Source organism: Silene latifolia, chromosome 8, assembly GCF_048544455.1.
Source record: "Silene latifolia isolate original U9 population chromosome 8, ASM4854445v1, whole genome shotgun sequence".
NCBI lineage: Eukaryota > Viridiplantae > Streptophyta > Magnoliopsida > Caryophyllales > Caryophyllaceae > Silene > Silene latifolia.
Window position 1 is genome coordinate 3,305,504 of NC_133533.1, and position 23,277 is coordinate 3,328,780.

The 23,277-nt window shown below is 38.9% G+C and overlaps 1 protein-coding gene and 2 non-coding genes across 3 annotated transcripts; all 3 read left to right on the forward strand.

Annotated features, from left to right (window-relative positions):
• Nucleotides 1–165: 165 nt before the first annotated feature.
• LOC141596041 (F-box protein At5g03100-like) lies at nucleotides 166–4,119 on the forward strand. Its single transcript, XM_074416040.1, has 4 exons — nucleotides 166–584; nucleotides 2,267–2,872; nucleotides 3,062–3,229; nucleotides 3,412–4,119. Exons 1-4 carry the CDS (start codon nucleotides 240–242, stop codon nucleotides 3,739–3,741), a joined length of 1,449 nt encoding a protein of 482 aa, XP_074272141.1. The 5' UTR covers nucleotides 166–239; the 3' UTR covers nucleotides 3,742–4,119.
• Nucleotides 4,120–4,567: 448 nt separating this feature from the next.
• TRNAW-CCA (transfer RNA tryptophan (anticodon CCA)) lies at nucleotides 4,568–4,639 on the forward strand. The gene has a single exon. It is a non-coding gene; the product is annotated as a tRNA-Trp (tRNA).
• A 93-nt stretch (nucleotides 4,640–4,732) lies between these two features.
• Nucleotides 4,733–4,804, forward strand: TRNAD-GUC (transfer RNA aspartic acid (anticodon GUC)). Its single transcript has one exon. It is a non-coding gene; the product is annotated as a tRNA-Asp (tRNA).
• Nucleotides 4,805–23,277: the final 18,473 nt, after the last annotated feature.

A 23,277-nucleotide genomic window follows, 5' to 3' on the forward strand; every position in this document is an offset into this window, starting at 1 on the left:
AGTAGTTCAGAAATTTTATGGTATAACTCGACTTCTTTAAAACAAAACTTATAGCTCGAATTCTAGAGCATACAACTGGATACAACTGGTTATATAATCTATTAACTGGTTACTATGCCGTCCTCGGTATATACAAGTGGATAATAATTAACCGGTTTTAACTTAGACTGATATTCTTAAACAAGAATTTACGAAAATTGAAACATCAAAATCCACTCGAAGAGTAACTGTGCAGTCCAATGGAAGTCTCCACCGAAAACCCGAACAACAAACCAACTCGTGATCGACTCAGTGAGTTACCCGACCTCGCACTCGCTCACATCCTTTCTCACCTCCTTACCACTGAAGCAGCAAGAACAAGCATCTTATCAAAACGATTCAACTCGCTCTGGAACTCAGTCGACTCGCTCCGATTCTCCGACGAGTTTACCGGCAATGACGGCGTCGTTTTCATCAGTATCGTCGATACTGCGCTAGGGTTTTATCGTCGAACATGCATTCGCGAATTCGAGCTTAATTTTGATTATGATTTTATGTATAGAAAATCCGTTGATTATTGGATTAATTTCGCAATTCAGAAGCAGGTATAATTCAACTTCACACTTTTTATCGTACTCCTTTGTGCGTTTTTCGTAATCTCTTTTATTGTTGAATGAAAGTGATCGGTATTTCAAGTGTAAAAAAAATGTTTGAATTTTGGCCAAGTTTCGGCTAGTTAGATGATTTGTATTGAGTTATTGATCGGAATTTTAAGCGTAAAAGAAATGTTTGAATTCTGGTAAAGTTTCTGCTAGTTAAATGTTACGTATTGAGTAATTGATGTATGGTAGAAATTAGATGATATCGGAATTTCAGTGTAAAAAAAAATGTTTGAATTCTGGCAAGTTTCTGCTAGTTAAATGATTCGTATTGAGTTATTGATCGGAGTTTTAAGTGAAATGTTTGAATTCTGGTAAAGTTTCTGCTAGTTAAATGTTACGTATTGAGTAATTGATGTATCGTAGAAATTAGATGATATCGGAATTTTAAGTGTAAGAGAAATGGTTGAATTCTGGCCAAGTTTTTGCTAGTTAAATGTTCCGTATTGAGTAATTGATGTATTGTTGAAATTAGATGATATCGGAATTTGAAGTGTAAGAGAAATGGTTGAGTTCTGGCCAAGTTTTTACTAGTTAAATGTTTCGTATTGAGTAATTGATGTAGGGTAGAAATTAGATGATATCGGAATTTTAGTGTAAAAGAATGTTTGAATTCTGGCCAAGTTTCTACTAGTTAAATGTTCCGTATTGAGTAATTGATGTATTGTTGAAATTAGAGGATATCGGAATTTGAAGTGTAAGCGAAATGGTTGAGTTCTTGCCAAGTTTCTACTAGTTAAATGTTCCGTATTGAGTAATTGATGTATTGTTGAAATTAGATGATATCGGAATTTGAAGTGTAAGCGAAATGGTTGAGTTCTGGCCAAGTTTCTACTAGTTAAATGTTTCGTATTGAGTAATTGATGTATTGTAGAAATTAGATGATATCGGAATTTTAAGTGTGAAAGAAATGTTTGAATTCTGGCCAAGTTTATGCTAGTTAAATGTTTCGTATTGAGTAATTGATGTATTGTAGAAATTAGATGATATCGGAATTTTAAGTGTGAAAGGAATGTTTGAATTCTGGCCAAGTGTCTGCTAGTTAAATGTTTCGTATTGAGTAATTGATGTATAGTTGAAATTAGATGATATCGGGATTTGAAGTGTAAGAGAAATGGTTGAGTTCTGGCCAATTTTCTACTAGTTAAATGTTTCGTATTGAGTAATTGATGTATTGTTGATATTAGATTTTAAGAAGATTTGTACCGATTGAGTTTTCGTGTGAAGAAAAGCGATATTCATGTAACAAGAATAATATTAGTCGAGGACTAGCATGTAGGGTGGTCGTATGTACTCAGCCTGGCGAGGCTCTTTTGGAATAAGGCATGATGATATTGTGTAGGAAATAGGAATAGTATTGAATAACTTTAACTTCACAATAAAAGAAATACAACCACGTTAGCGAGTCATTTTGTTCTGTTCAAATGGAATCCAGAATCAAAGAATGTTGAATCTCTTTCTCCATGGGAAGCGATGGAAAACTAGAATTTTAGAATTTTTATTATTAAAAAAATTGATTATTTGAACTGTGAGTGCGATTTAATTGCATTTGGGAGTATAAAGAAACATGTATTTGCTGAGCTGAATATGCTGCTGGAGATCAGATGAAAATAGTGGAGTTTTTGTAGGTGAGGTCGCTTCATTTGAATTTCAGACGGATTCATGGGCGTCGCTTTGGAGATGTAAGGTATACATTGCCAGAAATTCTGCATACAAATGCGAATTTAGAGGAATTGGTTATCTGTCGTTGTGATTTTTCTAAGAAGTTGGACATTAGCTGTAGCAGACTGAGAATGTTGAGTATAACCCAAACAAGGATGAATGACGAATTAATTTCGAGGATTTTAGGCGGATGTAGTGCGTTAGACACATTGGAATTGATAGATTGCACGGGATTTGATAAGTTGAAGATTGATTCGACTAGTTTAAGGGTGCTGCGCATTGTTGGGAAGCAACCTCCCAACTTCTGGCTTCTTGAGGAAGCAGATTGTGTGCTAGAGATTTCAGGGCCATATCTCGTGTGCTTGGAAGTGTCGGGTCCATTATACAAGACAAAACTTCGGCTGTTTGATGTAGGGCGTTTGGTGAAGGCGGTGATGACTTTTACTATTATGCCTCAGAAGAGTGATGATACGGATTTGCAGCTAGCTACAAGATTAGATTATGTTGCCACAGAAATTCTTGAGAGCCTTTCTCGTGTCAAGCAGCTAACGGTTGGTGGATCGATTATTAAGGTAATCACTATTTCCCTTGTCCCCATTAGCTGCTGAAAAATCGCAAACATTTGTTAAATGTACCCCATGTCCTCTCTACTTACACATTCAGAAACCCCCAAAACCGCGTAGGCTATGTTATTTAGTTGTTGGTGTTTGTATCTTTGTGATTTGAAGTTAGCATATTAACTAGATCCTAAACTTGTGCAGGGTTTATCAAGTGCAACATACAACCTATCATCTCGTTTCTCTGAACGAAGAAGTCTAACTCTATGCATACCTGTAATTGAATGGAGTCATCGTGGAATAGCAAGTCTGTTGAACAGCTCGCCTAAATTAGAATCATTAGTAATCAAACTCTCGTATTGTTCTGACACGGTATGCTTCGTTTAACTTAGTGTTTTTTTGTTGTTTCTTTTATACTTTCTCATGGCTCATTGTTAGCTCCCTTCAGATTATGTTCTGTTTTTACTCTGCATTCGTTTTGATTCGCAAGATAATTTGTTTTTACTCTGCATTCGTTTTGATTCGCAAGATAACTGACAAATTTATGATCATAGTGTGTTGTAGAGCATGCCGATGTCCCTCCTGAAAACTATTGGAAGTCAAGCCGTACAATTTCGAGGTGTCCTCTCCAGCATCTCAAGATTGTTAAGGTAGTCGGATTCCAAGTATCTTGCCAATCAATGAAGCCCTTGTTTGAATTTCTCGAGTTTTTGCTCACCAACTCAAAGGCGCTTGAAAAGATTGTGATTCATGCATCGCGATATGTGACTCGAGCATCAGTAGATGACGCTATGAAGTCGCTTGTCATCCTCACACCGTCTCGGGATGCTATCGTTCACTTTGAACCTCCTCATCTTTGGGTAGACGCCCTTTCAGTTTACTAAGAAATTGCTCTGCTCTTTTTAGGTCAATAGACGATGTTAGTAAAGGTGAAGTGTCCTCGACTCCTCGACCTCTTTTGGACTCTTTGGATTCTGGTTTGGATGTTGGATAACTTGTCTATCTAAATTTCAATTTTATATGTTTGATTAAAGTTCTTACATATATTAAATAAACGTACGAAATTGAAATGAACGGAGGGAGTATCAGGAGAATTAATTTCACTATTGCTCCACTTTTGTAATTATGAACTGTATTTTTTCCTCGAGTTCTAGTGATGTTATCTTGTACCTTTAGGTAAGTTTCGCTTTGTAATATTGTTTAGGCAAGTCGTAACCTACTTGTATCATTCATTCAATGAAAATCATGTTTCACCAATTCTTTACCTGGTATCAAGCCATATTGATCCTCGCAAATTTTTTCAGAAATCCGTCTAATTTTTTTCGAAATATCCGATGGCATCCCACGTCAATTTGTAACTTCCCAACCCCGATGAACCTAACAAACTGATTTCCGTCATCACGTTTCACAATTATATCCAACATACCGACACTCTTACCTACAAGCAATGGAGTTTTCAAACCAGCTCCACTATGAATGACCATTGCTTGTTTCCCTATCTCGATGGAACCTTGACCACCCCACCACAAACGATCACCAAAGAACCAACCCCACCCGACACTTGTGTATCAAACTGGCTCCACTATGAACGGCCATTGCTCTGTTTGTTGTTGATAAATGCAACGGTTTTCTACAAAAATAAAAAATAAAAATAAATGCAACGCTTCTGTAAAAGACATGATTAATTAACAGCGTATATAATCAACAAGAGGATCCGTGGCGCAATGGTAGCGCGTCTGACTCCAGATCAGAAGGTTGCGTGTTCGATTCACGTCGGGTTCAATCTCCCGATCCTCATCACGGTATTTTTTTTTTCTGCTTTTTAACGTATAAAGCTATATAAAACGGTTTACAAGATGACATACATCAACCAAGGTCGTTGTAGTATAGTGGTAAGTATTCCCGCCTGTCACGCGGGTGACCCGGGTTCGATCCCCGGCAACGGCGTTTTTAAATTTTTTTGTTTAGCAGATGCAGTTTTATGCTTCCTTTGCCTCGAGCACGTTTCATGTCAAGGTTCTCTCTTTCAAGGATTTTTTTTTATTTTTTTATTTTTATTTTTTTTACACAGCCTCATATAATATTATATACCCTGTAATCCCGTATCCATTTAAAACGTATCGCTTTATTTCCGGCCTATCCCTTGCAGTGACTTAAGAATGTAATGGTAATGTACTAAGGGTAGGTCTCATGAGAGACCGTCTCCCACTAATTTAGTGAGAGACATAATAGGGAAAAAATAAATTCAGTGGGTCCCTCACCCCATTATGTGAGAGGTCTTTCAATAACACTATTGAGAGACCGTCTCTCCAGAGTTTTTGTGATAAGGACCTCGTAGGATACCAATACTAAGTTTGAATATGAGTTTTTGATTAATGGATCATACAAATTTTTCCAAACTTGGTTAAACACTGACTTTTTACTTCGGTAGGTTTGGTTTCAGCCTCGATTATTGTCTCTATTTCTTCTAATAAACACAAACTATTCAAATATTATTATTATTATTATAAATCTGAATCATTTAAATCGTCTATTTCTATGTAACTAGTATAGTAATGATGAAATGATACCGATTTACTCCATCGTCTCCAACAGGCCTTTACATACTCGTATAAAGAAACACTCGAGTTAGACGAGAAATATTTATTCTGTAAGAAAATAAATGCATTATTAATTTTGATTTATGTAAATAATTCTTTTCGTCTGTTATTATATTCCCTTTAGTTAGCATACTATGTGTACATACACATGTAGGCATGTTGCACATCTCCTATCCTTAATAAGTCAACTATTGCATTTGATAGGTAAATTATCACCTACTCGTAATTTATTTACCTTTTATATTCATTTTGAGCGATATTTTAATTTTAATTAAAAGTAAATAAATGATAGAGATGAAGAAAGTACATTTGTATGAATCTAGACCTTTGTATATGTTTTACCTTTAAGTACGGAGTAACGAGAAACACCATGACAACCAATTCTGTTTAAGTAAAGAATATGTAAAATCGAAAATAAATCACTTAAAGAACAATCACATTCGGTCATTGTAGAGTACAGTTAAGATCTCAGACAATGATTTGTCAATTACGCATATTGTTAAAACTTAAAACCGTGTATGGGTCTGGGTCACGCCCATACAGAAACGATATTTATCATGGATTGAACTATTCTTTATGTTATCTCCACTCCTTAAGGGTGTGTTTGGATTGAGGGATTTAGAGGGAAAAGAAAGGGAGGGAGAGTTGAGGATTTAAAATCCCTTGTTTGGATAGCAAATGAGGGTGGAGGGAAATGGAGGGGGAGAGATTTGGAGGGATCCAATTTCCCTCCTCCAAGCCTAATCAAAATCTCTCCACAATAGGCAAGATTTGAAGGGAAATTGTATCCAAACACTCACACCCCATTCCCCCTCCCCTTCTCTTCTCTCCCTTTCCCTTCCCTCCTTCCCCCTCCCCTCCCTTTCCCTCCACTTTTGCTATCCAAACACACCCTAAATGTAGCATGTAGGAACTAGGAAGGTGACAGACAGTTCACGTTTACAGCACATCTCTATTACTCCTCTGTAGCATGAATAAAGTAGAAAGTCGTCTTGACTCAAAATATAAATACAATAATGCAAATTCACATCTCAATTACTCCGCTCGACATTGCGGCCGAGGCTGGTCGTTTACCGACACAATGTGGGAGCAACAGGATGTTTCCCAAGTGGAGGGTGATGAACAACGCCGGAAACACGCCGGTTCACGTTGTGCTTCTATACGGTAACGTGTTCACAGCCGTGAACTTGGTTACCGTACAGAAGCGCAACGTGAGCCGCCGTGTTTAATTTGGTTGAGAACGAAGGATGGTTATTTTGCTCGCATAGTTAATCATTCTAAGAAGATTTTAATTTGCTACATCTGGCTATCCAATACCCCATATTTTTGGTAATTTAATTTCTTCCTTTAATTACTTTTCATTTACCTTATAGCTTGTTTCATTTCATTTGGATCTCATATTCATCAATATTTTCATTTCACTCAAACCCACTTATTGCATTGGGCTATTAAAGCCATGCTAGCTAGCTGCCGCCCCAAGGCGGCTGAGGTCCATGACGAGGAGTCTGGTCAGACCAACTTGCACCGCCCCACAAACCATAAGGTGGCAAGCTACGAGCAAGGCCTAGAGTTGCTACACGTTCCACAAGTATATGCTCTTAGAAAATACTTTTGGAATGTGTAGCAACTCTAGGCCTTGCTGCTAGGAATCGCGACAGTAACATGGTTCAAGCGGTGACTCAGCCGGCTCTTTGCTGCAATAACTTAAAGAGGTAATTGAGTTGATTAAGTTCACTTGAGATCATTTCAGTCCATTTCTTTTAATTTCATTGCAGTTCAGTTCAATTCACGTTGTAAATTATAGATGAGATTTAAAGAGCCCTGATACAAGACGGGAGAAAATTGACGAAAGCAGAACATGAAGCTGTAAAACAAGGAAATGTAGAATTCCTTGATGAAAATTACAGGGACACGAACTTCTTGGTTTCGCGAACACCAATGACCAAACCAATAAGATCTTCTATGAGAATCAAATGGGATGATTTGAATCCGTATTAAATGAGATGTATAAGCGTTTTTAATTGAGACTAGTAGGGGTGGTCAACAGTGCGGGTCGGCCGGGTCCGGGCCGGGTCGGGTCAGGTTTTGGGAGATCCGGAACCGGCCCGGATAAGGGTCGGGACGGGCCGGGTTGAGGCGGGTCGGGACGGGCCGGGTCAGAAGTGATCCGTGAGGCGGGTTTATGGGCGGGTCTAGGGCGGGTCCGGGTTTGGGCGGACCGGGTTTGACATTTGGGGACTCGTAACCAACCCGGATATAGGGCGGATCGGGCCGGGTCCAAGTCAGGCGGGCCGGTTTCATCAGCGGGTCACAGGCGGGCCGGGTCCGGGTTAGTAAGGCCGACCCGCACTGTTGACCACCCCTATCTCCCATCATTAAAAAGTCAACTAGTACATTTGATACGAAAAGTGTGTTGGTATGAAATCTGGACCATTGTACTTCGTATATACTTTATACTTTCTCATAATTTATTTAGCTTTTATTTTCTCTATGCGGATATATTAACAAAAGTTAACGAATGATTTGGACAAAGAAAGTGTTAAGTAATAAGAAACACACAAATAGGATTATACATCCAGTTGTACCATAAGCATGGTACAACCAAGTATAAGAATTCGAGCTTACATGTATTCTTTCTGAGCTAATTTAAATTTCATGTTTTTAATGTGTAAATGAATGAAGTCAATACTTTCTAATAAAGCTCATATTCTTTAATATAAAGCTCGGATACTTTGACACAAAGCTCAGGTTCTACACCGTACAACATATACATCTGGTTGTATAGTCCATGAATTGTAAGAAACACCATGGCAAATAATTCTCTCTAAGTAAGAAATATGTAAAATCGAAAATAAATCTAAAGAAAATAAAACATTTATAATCGGTCATTGTAGAGTTAAGATCTCAAAAAATGATTTGACAACTACGCATATTTTTAAACACAAATTTTCATATATAATGGACATATCCGTCGTAAGCTTGCGACTAGTCAAGTATTAGTCATGTTAGATAGATAAGACAAAAGCAGAGGGCCTATTGAGTAGCAATTTGTTTTGTCTTATCCATCCACATGGATAGTAATTGATCCGTCGCAAGCTTGTGACGGATATGGCCGTCACAAAAGAGACTTACTGTTTTTAAAATCATGTATTGATTTGGACAACACCCATTACCCATAGAAGAAATAATCTCATGCCATATGCCCATATCTTATCATTGCGATTGAACTTTTCTTTACGTTATCTTCACTTTGTCAATGAAGCATGTAGGTAGGTGACAAGCAGTTCACATTTATGTCACATCTCTATATATTAGACTATTACTCTATATCAGGAATAAAGTATGAAGTCGTCTTGACTCAATATTAAATCTCATTTCATATAAACAAATACAATAATGCAAATTCTTATTTAACAATGAGTTAATTCGGAGTATAAATATATTTGTAGATCCATTTTACGCCTACAAAGAACGATAATCTCTACAAAGTATTCATAGAATCGTTGACTTGGATTTCTCTACGAATTTCCGGAACGCGAGAAAAAAAAAACGAAGACGGAGGAGGCGATCAATGTCGGAATTAATGGAAGACGAAGTCTACTACGCAGCAGTGGTAGGCAACGTTAACGTATTTAGCAACAAAAATGAAGAGCAATTACTAAGAAAAACTTCCCAAAACAACAATATAATCCACATAGCAGCCCAACACCAGCAAAACCATTTTATACAAGAAGCCCTTAAAAGCCTCCCTCAGACACCGATCTGCGAGTCGCTAATATGTGACAAGAACCGCCACGGGAACACTCCGCTCCACATTGCGGCCGAGGTTGGGGACGAGGCTGTCGTCCAACAACTTTACGAGTATTTTACTACGCCATGTGGCAGTCAGAGGGTGTTCCCATGGAGGGTGGTGAATAAGGATGAGAACACGCCGGCTCACGTTGCGCTTCTGTTCGGCAATGTTTCGGTAGCCGTGTATTTGGTTGAGAAGGATGGTTATCTTGCTGGTGTAGTGAATCGTTCTAAGGAGACTCTCCTTCATCTTGCTATCCAATACCATGTTTTTGGTAATTTAATTTCTTCTTTTACCTTTCATTTACCTTGTTACATTTGATTTCAATCGGTCTCGTATTCATTGTTTTCGTTTAATTGATAAAAGAGGGTGGTAACAAGACGATAAATCAATCACATCTAATCATTAGATCGTTTTCTATTTTTATATTCTTTTATTACTAGAAAGTTTTACATCGGTTAAATTAGCAGTTTATAGACTATAAATCTGTGGTAGTACCTCTTATTGTTTATTTTGTGAGTTTTATTTTAAAGTTTTTGAGTTCTGCTTTAGTATAAAGTTTTTGAGCACATTTACTAAAGGGTTATTTAATGAGAATACTACAACCTATGGGCGCCCTTCTCAAAATACTACAACCTATAATTTAATTAAGAATACTACCAAGTAGGACACCATTCCCCTCATATTACAATACGTGGACGGGCAACCGGAATAACATGTTGTCTTTGTTTTAAACACACTTATTAACCAGCTTCCTTCCTTCCATTTCCTTTACCTGACCTTATTACTCCTCCTTTTCTTAAGTTTGATTTATACTGAACTTTTGCATGATCTTAATTAAATACAAACACACATCTCGTATCACCTTCTTCAACCATTAAATACAAATAGCTAAGAAACCCACCATAGCTGCTCCCGTACACCCGACTCCACGCACCAACTTGCACCAAGTACCAACGCGCATCAAGCAAGCTCACGGAAACCACCCATCGCCACCAATCCTTCTCCTCAAATCCGCCACTTCAGCTATTGCGTGCCGCCTTGAACCGCCGTGCTCCTCCACCAATAACAGTGGTAATTTTCAAAAACCCTAAATCCCCATTTCAAATTGGGGGTAAATTTTACTTCAGATTCTGGGTGGTTATGGAATTACGGTGTTATTATGGCTGTCAAAATGGATGCACAGGGGTGAGCTGCGCTAAGTACAGTCAATTAAGGGGGAATTTATGGCATTGCCCTGGAAATGCCATGAGACTGTGAAAGGAGGGGGGTGAATTTTTTTTGGCTGATGGCTTCTTCAGTTTGGAAAAGTGAGGGATTGGGCTTTGGGAAGTTACTACTTTGAGCATCAAACTTCATATAGGCAGTCATATCGTAATTACTGCATTACTGGATCAAGTACTGGTTTAGTGAACCTGGAACCTTTCTGAGTTAGGTCGATTGGCTTTTGGTAGTGTCATTCTGTTGCCAAAGCCCCTGTTGCAAGATTGGCAAAGACGGTTGTGTCTCTAATCGAGAATTTAAGAGGACAAGACTTGTATGTTAGTGAACATCTATCATTTTTCTCAAGTTGATGTTTAGTAATTGACACAATTTTCATCTTGGATCAAATTCTGGTATAACTTGGATATTGATCTTAAAAGTCCACAGCTTTTGTTGAATGTTTCAGTTAAAAGGTATGGTAGACTTTGGAAAGGTAGGCAATAGGCATTGGGTTGCTTTGAGAAAGATTGAACGGGATTTGGTATAACTTGGATAGTGATCTTAAAAGTCCACCGCTGTTTAAGAATGTTGACGAAATGGGGGTAAATTTTACTTCAGATTCTGGGTGGTTGTGGAATGGCGGTGTTATTATGGTTGTCAGAATGGATGCACAGGGGTCGTGAATTCGAGATAGGTGGTCGTGGATAATGGTGGTGGTGGTGATATAGTGAGGGAGACCATTACCGGTTACTTGTATGAATTTTGTGAGGTATAAAACTTAGATGTAAATGGAGGATTCCTTTATTGTTTGTGTTGATGAGGGTTCTTGGGTAGTAGCTTATTATTGATTTAAATGATATCTTACTTGAGATTATTGATTAACTATTAAGGCTGAAGTTAATAAATGAATATGAAGATGGAGGAAAAATTAAGGAGAAAGAAGACAGGGGAAGTTGCAGGTATTGAGGAGGAAGATGAAAAAAATTAGAAAGGGGGCAAAAGTGGGACCAATGTAATGGAGATGTAAAGGGGAGGGGATGAAGTTTTAAATAAACAAAAGAAAAAAAAATGGGCCCCACGTCATGGTTACATGTCATGGTTACCTGCTGCATCAGGTAAAATAAAGAGGGGTTCTGTTTTAAGAGAAGTGGTACAATAGTTGGTGATATTCTTAGTTAATCCATAGGTCATAGTATTCTAAGAAGGACCACCATAGATCATAGTATTCCTATTAAATACTCCCTCCATACCACACCAATGGTAACATGGTCCCACTTTTTGTGAGGAGAAAAGTGGGTCCATGTTACCATTGGTGTGGTATCACTACTACAGATACAGGCTATAACAACGGTCAAAAACCGTTGTTATATAAAAAAGCGGACGTTGTTAAAGCGTCCGTTGTAGAAGGTTTTAACAACGGTTGGTTTACTTAACGAAACCGTTGTTAAAACTATTAACAACGGTTTTATGTATAAAAACCCGTTGTGGAAAGTGTGACTCAATTTTGGGGGGAAAGTTATAACAACGGGTTGTAATATACAAAACCGTTGTTATAACTAAAGACAACGGGTTGTTTTAAAATAACCGTTGTTGTTTGTTCTTAAAAAATAAAAAAAAAAATTAAATATTACTAGATGCATGCATAATTACGGCTGTTAGAATTCGATGCATGCATTATTACCGACATCACTGTACATATGAACGGATAATATGGAATGAGAAGGGTTAGTAATAGGATTTGAAGCAGCATTATTGAGAGATATGATGATGATTATTATGGCACAACTTCCTAACATATATATTAATTAAAAAGCAATTAACTCAACCCACACATTGCTTAGTATAAATACATTGCATATCTCAACTAACATTTCCATTATCTCATATATTCATCTCCAAACTCTAATCAAGTTAAAACAAACTCTACTTAATCTTTCAAATCAAACTCAAAAAACTCTAACAAAATGAATGATTTCATCCTAAAGACTCTTACCATGATCGAGAACAACAACAACTTCATCCGCCTTTCCTCCATATTGAGGAAAGTTTCAGAGCTACCTTGCGGAAGCTCGATCCGCATCAAGCACGCCAAAGAAAATGGCTTGATTTTGAGCAAAGATTCGATTGCGGCTATATGACGATATAGCAACTGCTGAACGGAACCTCCAAATAGCCAAGGAGCAGAGGACGGATACGATAGAGCACAATAAGATCCTCCATGAAAATATAAGAATTGCATTTTTACATATGTAATTTTTTTTTTTTTAATTTATGTATTTATAAATATATATATATATATATATATATATTAATTATGTTTATCTTACTTCTTCATCTTGCTTCTTCATTGTTTTAGTAACTAATTATGCGAACAATACTTAAACAAATAACATAATGGTCGATAAAAACACATACATGCAAAAGAAATAAATAGAAAAAGAAAATAATGACGATGAAACTAACGGATGGCGAGATTTACCTGATAAATACAGAACGTAATAGACGATGAAATCACAGTGACGGCGAGAAGATAAAGCGACGATGAGAAAGAGAGAAATAGAGAAAGAGAGAAAGAGAGTGTGTATGTGTTTTGTGTTTGTTTGTCTGCTGTGTTTGTGTTTGTGTATTAAGGGTTGTGTTTTGTGGCTGCAGAAGACTTCTGTTTGTGTGGTTTATAGTATGGAAGGTATTGACAACGGTTATTAAACAACAACCGTTGTGAAATATGTTTTAACAACGGTTGTAAAAAAACACCCGTTGTTAAATAAGTTTTAACAACGGGTTTCAAAAATAACCGTTGTGATTACTTTTCACTAACTTTGCGCCAATTTTGCGCCAAATTATTAACAACGGTTTTGCATGTGTAACCCGTTGTTAAAACTAATAACAACGGTTTTTATAACCATACCCGTTGTAATTGATTTTAGTAAAATTCGCGCCATACATTCTACAACGTCTATTGTGATTTTCGTGAATAATCGTTGTTAAAGGGGCGTTGTAGTTGCCTGGATTTGTAGTAGTGTATGGAGGGAGTAACCCTTTACTAAAACATTACACTAAAAAAATATGATATTGCTCAAAAACTATATTTATAAATAGTACTCCCTCCGATCCAGACAAATGGTAACATAGGCAAAAAGTGGTTATTTAAGAAAAGGTGGAAAAGTAAGGGGTAAAGTAGGAAAGTTTGATTGAGGCCACATGAGTTTAGGTGGATTAAATAAGTATTTGGTGAGTGGGTGAGTGGATGATAAAATTGTAAATAGGTAGTGGATGTAAGGGTAATTTAGTCTTTTTTATGCCAAATATGGTATGTTACCATTGGTGTGGTTCATCCATTTTAGGTAAGTGTTACCATCTGTCTGGATCGGAGGGAGTAATATGCTTAGAAAAATGTGTATATGCTCCAAAACTACAAGGTCTGAGGTACTACCTCAGATGCGTAATCCTTTTTCACTTAAATTAGGGGTGAGCAAAACCGGAATTCGATTTTAATTTTAAAATCTCAATTTTTAGTATTCGTATATCCGGAAATCGTAGATATGGTATCCGGTATAACTCGTGTAATTTTTTTTATTTGTAGTTTGTTTTAGTAACTTGAAATAGGATTAAAAAGTAGAGAAGTAAATAACTTAAAAGGTATACAAAAGATTGCGGTTTTATTTTTTTTTTATCAGGGTTTACCGAAATTCGGTAACACCCGGTGTCGCCCTTACACTTCCCATAAATCTAATACGGTGAACCAAATAACTTTGTCCTTAGTCTAATCATGAGATTTAGCCCTTTAGGAATAGCTCAGCAGCACAAATCTTGATAGTCTCTAAATGATGAGAACAAAACAAATACATATGATGTGACGAACACTTCATAACTCAATAGAACTTATACATAAAAAATAAATAAATTAGTTAATAAATTAAAAACCTTAGTACACTTAGCTTGATGTGAATAGAATGATATAGAGGATTAGTGATAAATTTAGTTATACTGACGATAAGGTGGCATTTAGTAAGTGCTTGTTTGGTTCATTCGGGCATGAATTCCCGTGTTAATTTGCAACTTATGGGATTTTAACTCCCTTATACGATTCACATGAAATAGCAAAAATATGTTTGGTTGCCTTAAGAGGAGTTTGTTTTTCCCATGAATTAAACTCCAATGTCTTAGCTTGTTTGGTTACACTATTTCAATTCACATGATTTTGATTTATCAATACAAATATACCCTTATCTAATATAAATAACATCTAACTCTTTTTTTCTAGGGGCAAATGGGTAAAATTTAAAGGAAAATAGATGGGGGAGTTTTCAATTACCTAGGATTAATCAAACTCCTACATCATGTAAGAGTTGAAAACTCACTTGGAGTTGTCAATTCCCCTATTTTGTAATATTTGGGGCAACCAAACAAGTTCCAAAAAACTCAATTCACGGGAATTCTAAATTCCCATGAATTGAATGAGTAACCAAACAAGCACCAAGTCATGGTGGCATTTAGCCATGCTTACGTGACTTTTAATTGGGGATTTAGTTTGCCCTTTTAATAATATTTATAGAATTAGGCAAAATAAGGGGCATAATTACCACTTTCCATTTATACGTGAATTAAAATTTCTATACGGTGTATGAATTTTTGTTCAAAGTATTAATCGATTGACTATTAAATATGAATCTTAAATACCAGAAACGCAAGGACCTGGAACAGATATCTGGCCTATTATCGAACTGTTGCTGCAAATAGATAGTTCAGTTACATGCTGGGAAGATGCAGATGGCGCAACTCCACTTCATGGAGCCACATCACTCAAACCCGCTTATTGTATTCCGGTTATTAAAGCCATGCTGGCTAGCTGCCCCAAGGCTGCTGAGGTCTATGATGAGGGGTCTGGCCAGACCATCTTGCACCGCCTCACAAACCATCAGGTGGCAAGCTACGAGGAAAGCCTAGAGTTGCTAAGCATTCCACATGTATATGCTCTTAGGAATAGTAAGAACAGTCAAGGTGATACACCATTACACCTTGCTGCTAGGAATCGCGACAGTAACATGGTTCAAGCCCTTTTAGCATCTTCCGTGAAACTTGGTATAAAGAATAAGAGTGGTGTCTCAGCAGGGACTTTGGTACGGCAACTTGAAGAGGTAATTGAGTTGATTAATTTCACTCAAGATCATTATTTCAGTCCATTTCTAATAATTTCATTGCAGTTCAGTTCAGTTTATATAATTTAACAATTTAATTTCGTATCATTGGTGAAAGTAGATGAGATTTAAGGAAACTACGACAGAAGACAGGAGAAGATTGATGCCAGAAGAACATGAAGCTACACAAGAAAGAAACATCGCATTCCTTAACGAAAAACTGGACTCCTTAGGAACGAATTTTCTGGTCTCGAGAACACCCAAGGGAGGCAACATCCTTCATATATCAGTCAAAAGGACTGTAACGGCGATACTCCTATTCACATCCTTGCAAAAAATAATAATTCACGAAGATTATTGCAGTTGAGCTATAAATATGTCGACAAGCTGGGAGAATAGACTGGGGTTGATTCCAGAGCCGGGTTTTACTCCCCACCATGGAGACTGAAGAATCTCAAAGGTGACACACCACTTCATGTTGCGACCAGAGCCGGACAAGTTTCTGCTGCTATTGTTTTGCTGCGGTTTGATAACGAGGTGGTTGGCTATGTCAACAATCGTCTTCAGACCCCTCTTCATCTTCTGGCCTCTTTTGATGGTAACTTCCTCATGACCTCATGGGTCTTTTATCCTCTAGGAGAATCAAATAAGTTGATTTGAACCCGTTTCAAATGAGATCTAAAAGCGTTTTTAAGTGAGAATTTGAATCCCGATATTTGTCATTCAACCCAGCTAACTTCTCAAAATTAATAGTTTCAGGTTTTCGTCCTCATGATCGTTATATTAGAGAATTTGACAGGCTGAGAAGAATCCTGATCAAAGCAAATCCTGAGCTACCTTATATGCAAGACAAGGATGGCCTCACCCCCTTTCTTATCGCGGTTCAAGATCTTCGTTTTCACATGTTTAGAGAACTCTTTTTAGAGTTCCCTGACTGCGCGGATATTACAGATTATAAAGGGAGGACAATGTGTCATTTGTTAGTTAACCAACGTCTCGATGAAGAAGCCTCTTTATCATTTCTCAAATTTGAGAATATTTACGACGTTGATATTGCTGAGACAGTTAAAATTACTCGTAGTTGTAGAGATATGACGAGACGCAAGGACAATGATGGAAATACAGCTTTTCATATTGCTATTGCGAATCAACACTTTAGTCTTGCACAATTTTTTCTTGATCGAGTTGACTATGGGGACCAGGACAAAATTTTGGAAATAAAAAACAATGATGGGTTTTCGTGTTATGATTTGATTGGATCAGCTGAGCATCTTCCTTACGAGGTAACTACTCACTATAATTATGTAGGTAAGCTAAAGTTCGTTGGTAAGTCTTGCTTAGGATGAAATATCCGTTTTATTTGGAAAACAGATTTAAATACTACCACATGATGTTTATAACAACAATACTTTTTGGGTTTCCTAGGCAAGTTGCTATGTGATTTGATATCTATTTGACTCATCTTAAGGTTTAAGACGGATACTTTCGCCTTAAACAAGAATTTGTGAAGTTCGGGTACTTAATTATTTGAAAGTCCAATGGTGGTAATCAAAACCCAAATTCAAATCTTTTGCTATTAATAAAACTTGCCTCTTACATAAAACAAAACATGTCCTCTCTTGCCAACATAAAATGGAAATGACAATTTCTCATACGAGACTGTTCTATTAAGAGGACATATTAATTAGTAGTAATTAGATAGTGCAATGTAATATTTTGATGTAATTTGAACTAATTTTTTCATTTTTTTCTTGTTTTAGAATGTTAATATTGGATTTTTGTTTCCATACAGTTTGAGAAATGCCTATATGAGTTAGATAATCTTCTATTTGGGCATCGAAGTTTGTACGGAGTCCCAACAACAAAGATAGTAGAATATGCAAACACAATTGGTGTAATAGCAGCTCTTTTAGCAACCATAACATTCACTGCAGCATTCACCGTACCAGGTGGGTTAGACAGCAGCAACGGAACCCCGCTCCTCCTACAAAAGGCAATATTTAAGGTGTTCATGGTGGCATTGTACTCGTCCGTGATGGTCCTCTTTTGTCTCCTGTGGATCATGACAACTGCTTGCAAAAAAGACACAATCTTACTCCTGGACGTAAGTGTGTTTTTGCTCCAAACATCGTTTTTTGCAACACTTGTGACATTTATGACAGGTCTCTATGTCACAACTATATCAACTTCACCTTCCATTGCTATCTCCACTTGTGTTACCTGCACTTTGCTTATCATTCTTATGCGCAAGAAATTAATCATGTTGACCGTCGTGCCCGCTTGTACAACATTGATCATCTGGGGCAAGGTGCTTGGACGATCCGTGAGTAATCTATGGTCCTCGATTAAAACAAAATATCGAAGTAGATAAAAATGTTCCCGAGTATAATTATTTACTTTATCCGATGTTTCAGTACCATCATACTCACATGAGTCACTTTGCTCAACTTTTCCATGTCTTTGAGAAATACCTCTGTTGTTGGTGTCGCGACCTTTTAAGTAGTTTTTGTAAGTTTGATAATTTGTATTGAAATTAGGTTAATTACAAAGAGTGTGATACATCGTTTATATATAAAATACATGAGATTATAATCCTAATTATGAGGAAGTAGTTTCCTAATGTTAGCCTAAGACTAAGGTAAGTAGATAAAATCTTTGACTAAATATTAACAGAATAATTGAGCCAATTATTCTCCAATATCCCCCCGCAAGACGGACGGCCGGGACGAGAGACCGATCTTGGACATGAGCATATCAAAGCGTGGTCTTGGTAAAGGCTTTGTGAGCGCGTCAGCGAGTTGGTCATCATTGGCAACGGGCACAACACGCATAACACCCGATTGGACTCGTTCTCGAATAAAATGATAATCGAGGGCAACATGTTTCATTCTTGAGTGAAAAACTGGATTGGAGCTGAGGTTGGTTGCACCAAGATTGTCGCAATAGACCGCAGGAGTCGAGGGGAGTACAATATGGAGTTCCATAAGCAGGTGACCAAGCCAAGTGAGTTCAGCGATTGCATTGGCAATAGAGCGATACTCAGCTTCCGTAGAAGAGCGAGACACAGTGCGATGTTTCTTGGAACTCCATGAGATGGGCGTGTGACCAAGGTAGACGATGTAAGCACCTGTAGAGGTAGCATCGTTGGGATTGTCACCCCAGGCAGAATCAGAAAAGGCATGTAAGCTTAGAGGAGTATCTCGTCGAATGGTAATGCCATGGGCAGGAGTACCAGCAAGGTAGCGAAGAAGTCTTTTCAAGGCAGCCCAGTGATGAATAGTTGGTTGATGCATAAATTGGGATAGTTTACTTACAGCAAAGCTGATGTCAGGGCGAGTGAGGGACAGATATTGCAGACTACCCACAAGAGTGCGAAATGCCGTAGGGTCATCAAACAAGAGACCGTCTCCAATACTCAACTTGACCGAGGAGTCCATAGGGGTAGAGCACGGTTTAGCATCAGCCATGTTGGCACGGGAAAGCAGATCAGTGGTATATTTATGTTGAGTAAGGAATAGACCTTTAGGACACGGCTGGACTTCAACGCCAAGAAAGTAGGCAAGGGGGCCGAGATCTTTAAGGGAGAACCGGCGAGCAAGAGCCTGAATGAAGGAGGTGACACGAGATGAGCAAGCACCTGTAACAATGATATCATCGACATAGACAAGAACAAACAAATCATGTGAGTCATTAAGAATAAAAAGCGATGTGTCGGATATCGAATTGTGAAAACCCGATTGCAGCAGATAAGAGCGAAGCTCATTGTACCAAGCCCTTGGAGCTTGTTTGAGTCCATAGATGGCTTTCTTTAGACGACAAACATGAGAGGGGTGATTGGGGTCGATGAACCCAGGTGGTTGCGCCATGTAAACGGTGTCAGTGAGGGTGCCTTGGAGGAAGGCGTCATTGATATCTAATTGGCGAAGCGGCCAGTTCTTGGTAACGGCAAGACTAAGCAACAATCGGACCGTGGCAGGTTTAATGACAGGACTGAAGGTTTCATTATAGTCTAAACCGGGTCTTTGGTGGAAGCCTTTCGCAACAAGACGGGCCTTGTGTTTGTGGATCGTTCCGTCAGGGTTGTATTTGGTGCGAAACACCCATTTACAACCTACAACATTTTGATCAGGTGAAGGAGGCACAAGTTCCCAGGTGTTGTTGTTTTGAAGGGCGTGAAATTGGTCTTCCATGGCGGTACGCCAGGTTGGGAGAGAGAGGGCTTGTTTCGTGGTTTTGGGTTCGGTGGAGGCCATTTGGGCGGATAAGTTGAGTTTGTTGATGGGCTTAAAAATGTTATGAGATGCTCGAGTAGTGTGGGAGTGTCTCGGTGGTGGTTGCGGGTTTGGGGCAGGGGTGGCAGTGGGGGAGGTGGATTGGGTCGAAGTGGTAGTGGGTTGGCGACGGGTATAGACTTTGGTGATGGTGGTATGAGTATGAGGTGTTGGGGGGTTAGGAATGATAGGATCAGTAGTAGGGGTAGAGGATGTGGGTGTGCGCGGGGAGGTAGGTTCTGTAGGGGTAGGGGATGCTGGTGTGGTATGGGGTTGTTGTGGAGGTGAGATAAGTGGGATTGTTATCTCACACCACGACGAGGAGGTAGGGAGTTGAGAAGGCGTGGTGTTAGAGGCAAAGGGGTAGGTCGTTTCGACAAAGCGAACGTGCCGAGATACGTAAATGCGATTTGTAGTAGGGTCGAGACACAGGTAGGCATGTTGCGTAGGGGAGTAACCAACGAAGACACAAGCTATGGAACGTGGATCGAGTTTATGGTGGGTGTAAGGCCGAAGCCAGGGGTAGCATAAGCTGCCAAAATTGTGGAAATTGTGGTACTTGGGTGGGGTTTGGAAAAGGCGAGAGTAAGGGGAGTGATGTCCAAGTGTGGATGTGGGCATACGATTGATAAGATAGACTGCTGTGTGGAAGGCAACAGTCCAATATTGAATGGGCATGGATGCATGTGACAGTAGAGCAAGACCGGTATCTACTATGTGGCGATGGCGTCGTTCCGCAAACCCATTATGTTCAGGTGTGTGAGGAGGTGAGGTGAGGTGTTGAACCCCGGCTGAGGCTAGGTCGGATTTTAATTTTTCGAACTCGCCTCCATTGTCGGAGTACAGTGTTAGAAGTGGACGAGAGAACTGCTTTTCGACAAAAGCTTTGAAGTTGAGAAATGTTTTATGGGTATCCGACTTTTTCTTAAGGGAAAATAGCCACGTAAATTTTGTGTAATGGTCGACAAAAATTACGTAGTACTTGTAATCATCAAAGGAATAGACGGGAGAGGTCCATAAATCACTAAAAACAACTTCAAGTGGAAAACTGGTAGTAAGCGAAGAAGCAGTAAAGGGAAGTTTATGACTTTTATAAATAGAACAAGCATTGCAATTTGTATTATTATTGTTTGACGAATTGTTCTTAAAATTGAAACATGAAACAATCTGATTAAAAACAGCCGAGTGAGGGTGACCAAAACGATGGTGGAGGTCGGCTTGTTGGACAGTTGTGGGGTGTGCTTGCGGAGACGACGGAGGAGGCCAATAGTAGACACCGTCCTTGACGGGACCAGTGAAGAGAGGAACACCGGAGTCACATGCCTTCACAATAAAAGAAGAGGAATTAAATTCAATGATAACATTATTGTCTTTGCAAAATTGTGATACGGAAATAATATTTTTATGCATAGACGGAACATGTAAGACATTAAGTAATGTAAAAGAAGAAGTGGAAGAGTAGGGAAGAGGTGTGGAACCGGAATTTGAGATAGGGAGACCCGAGCCATCGCCGATGACGATCTCGTCAGTACCATCATAGGGCGAATGAAGTGCGAGATTAGCTAGGTCAGCTGTGACGTGGTGAGATGCACCACTGTCGAGAAGCCATGGGGAAGAGACAGGTGGAGGGGTAAGAGTGGTTGGATGTGCTTGTGGCGTGGCTGGAGAGGGAGTTTGGGCAGCGGAAGTTTGGGCAGTGGAGGTGTGGGCAGGGGAGGTGTGGGTTGCAGGGGTACGGGGATAAGGGGGTACACGGATGTCGGGGTAGAGTGCTTTAAATATAGGGCAGTAGGACAAAGTGTGTCCTTGAACATGACACCATTGACACTTACCACGAAACGGGTTTTTGGGATTTTGGTTGGGTGTGGATGGGATTTGAGTGTAGGCAGGGGCACGATAGGTTGAGGTATGAGAGGCAGCAGAGTTACGGGTGTGGGTTGGGTGGGCCATGGGAGTAAAGGTGGAGGCTTGAGCGGTTTCAGTTTGTTGTAACACAAGTTCTTGACGGATTAATTTTTCGTGGAAGTCAGGGAATGTAATGGGTGTGTCTCGGGCATTGACGGCGTCAATGACCGATTGGTAGGTGGAGGGTAAGCCATCGATGATATGGTCAGTAATGTCCTCTTGAGAGAGAACTTCACCGAGTGAGGCTAGGTCGTCAACAATAGCTTTGATTTTATTCATGTAGTCAGTGATGGAGAGGGTGCCTTTGGTGGTATGTTTGAGTTTGTGACGGAGTTGTTTTATGTGGCCGCGAGATGGACGCGCATAGGACGATGCGAGAGCATCCCAGGCTTGTTGGGTGGTGTGGTCACGGTTGAGAAGGGGACTGACAGAGGCTGTGAGGGTGCTTGCCACGGCACCAAAGAGGAGCCTATCTTGCCGGAACCATGTACTGTAAGCCGGGTTTTGAACCGAGGGTTTGTCTTTTTCAGTGAGTATTTTGGGAGGGGGTGCACTACCATCGATAAAGGAAGATAGTCCATATCCTTGAAGAAGAGTTTCAAGTTGAAGACTCCATTGGCGATAATTGGAACCATCAAATTTTGCGACGGAGTGCACGTTGAGGAGCACAAGCGGTTTGCTTGGCTCGGCATCATTGGGAATGGTAGAGCCTGACATTAGGCGAGAAGAAGGATGAAGAAAATAGGGTTGGATCGGAGAGACCTTTCTCCTGATACCATGTAAGTTTGATAATTTGTATTGAAATTAGGTTAATTACAAAGAGTGTGATACATCGTTTATATATAAAATACATGAGATTATAATCCTAATTATGAGGAAGTAGTTTCCTAATGTTAGCCTAAGACTAAGGTAAGTAGATAAAATCTTTGACTAAATATTAACAGAATAATTGAGCCAATTATTCTCCAATAGTTTTAAATTGTTAAAAAGTTGATGATAAGTGAATTTGATGGGGATAAGTTTGTGAATTTTGAAGCTGCTAGATGTTTAATTACCCTGAATTCATTCTGCAAGAGAAGGTCTCACAGTAATCATCTATATCTACCATGTTTACATTGTATGTTCCGACACTATTTGTGTAAAACCGTCTTTAAAAAAACTTCAGATCAGCCGCCAATTTTTTTAGAGTATCTCCAATAGTTTGTTTTTAGGATCTGCTTGCAATATTTGCAAAACTATGTACATGTAGCTTACCTGTGTAGCTTTCATGCATTGTCGCTTTGTCAAACTACATGACTTGTTTTAAAAAAAATAAAAGCTAAATTATCTCATTGGTTGAAAATAAAAATGTGGACTCAAGCCTACAAGATGTTGTAGTCCGTCGTTGGAGCGGTACGTAACTGAAAAGACATTGAATTCTAGATGCCCAATGGAGTTGCTGTAGATAGTTACACTTTTAATAGTGAGTAAAACCGAAAATGCAAGTATGCAACGCCTCAGCAAAAAGATG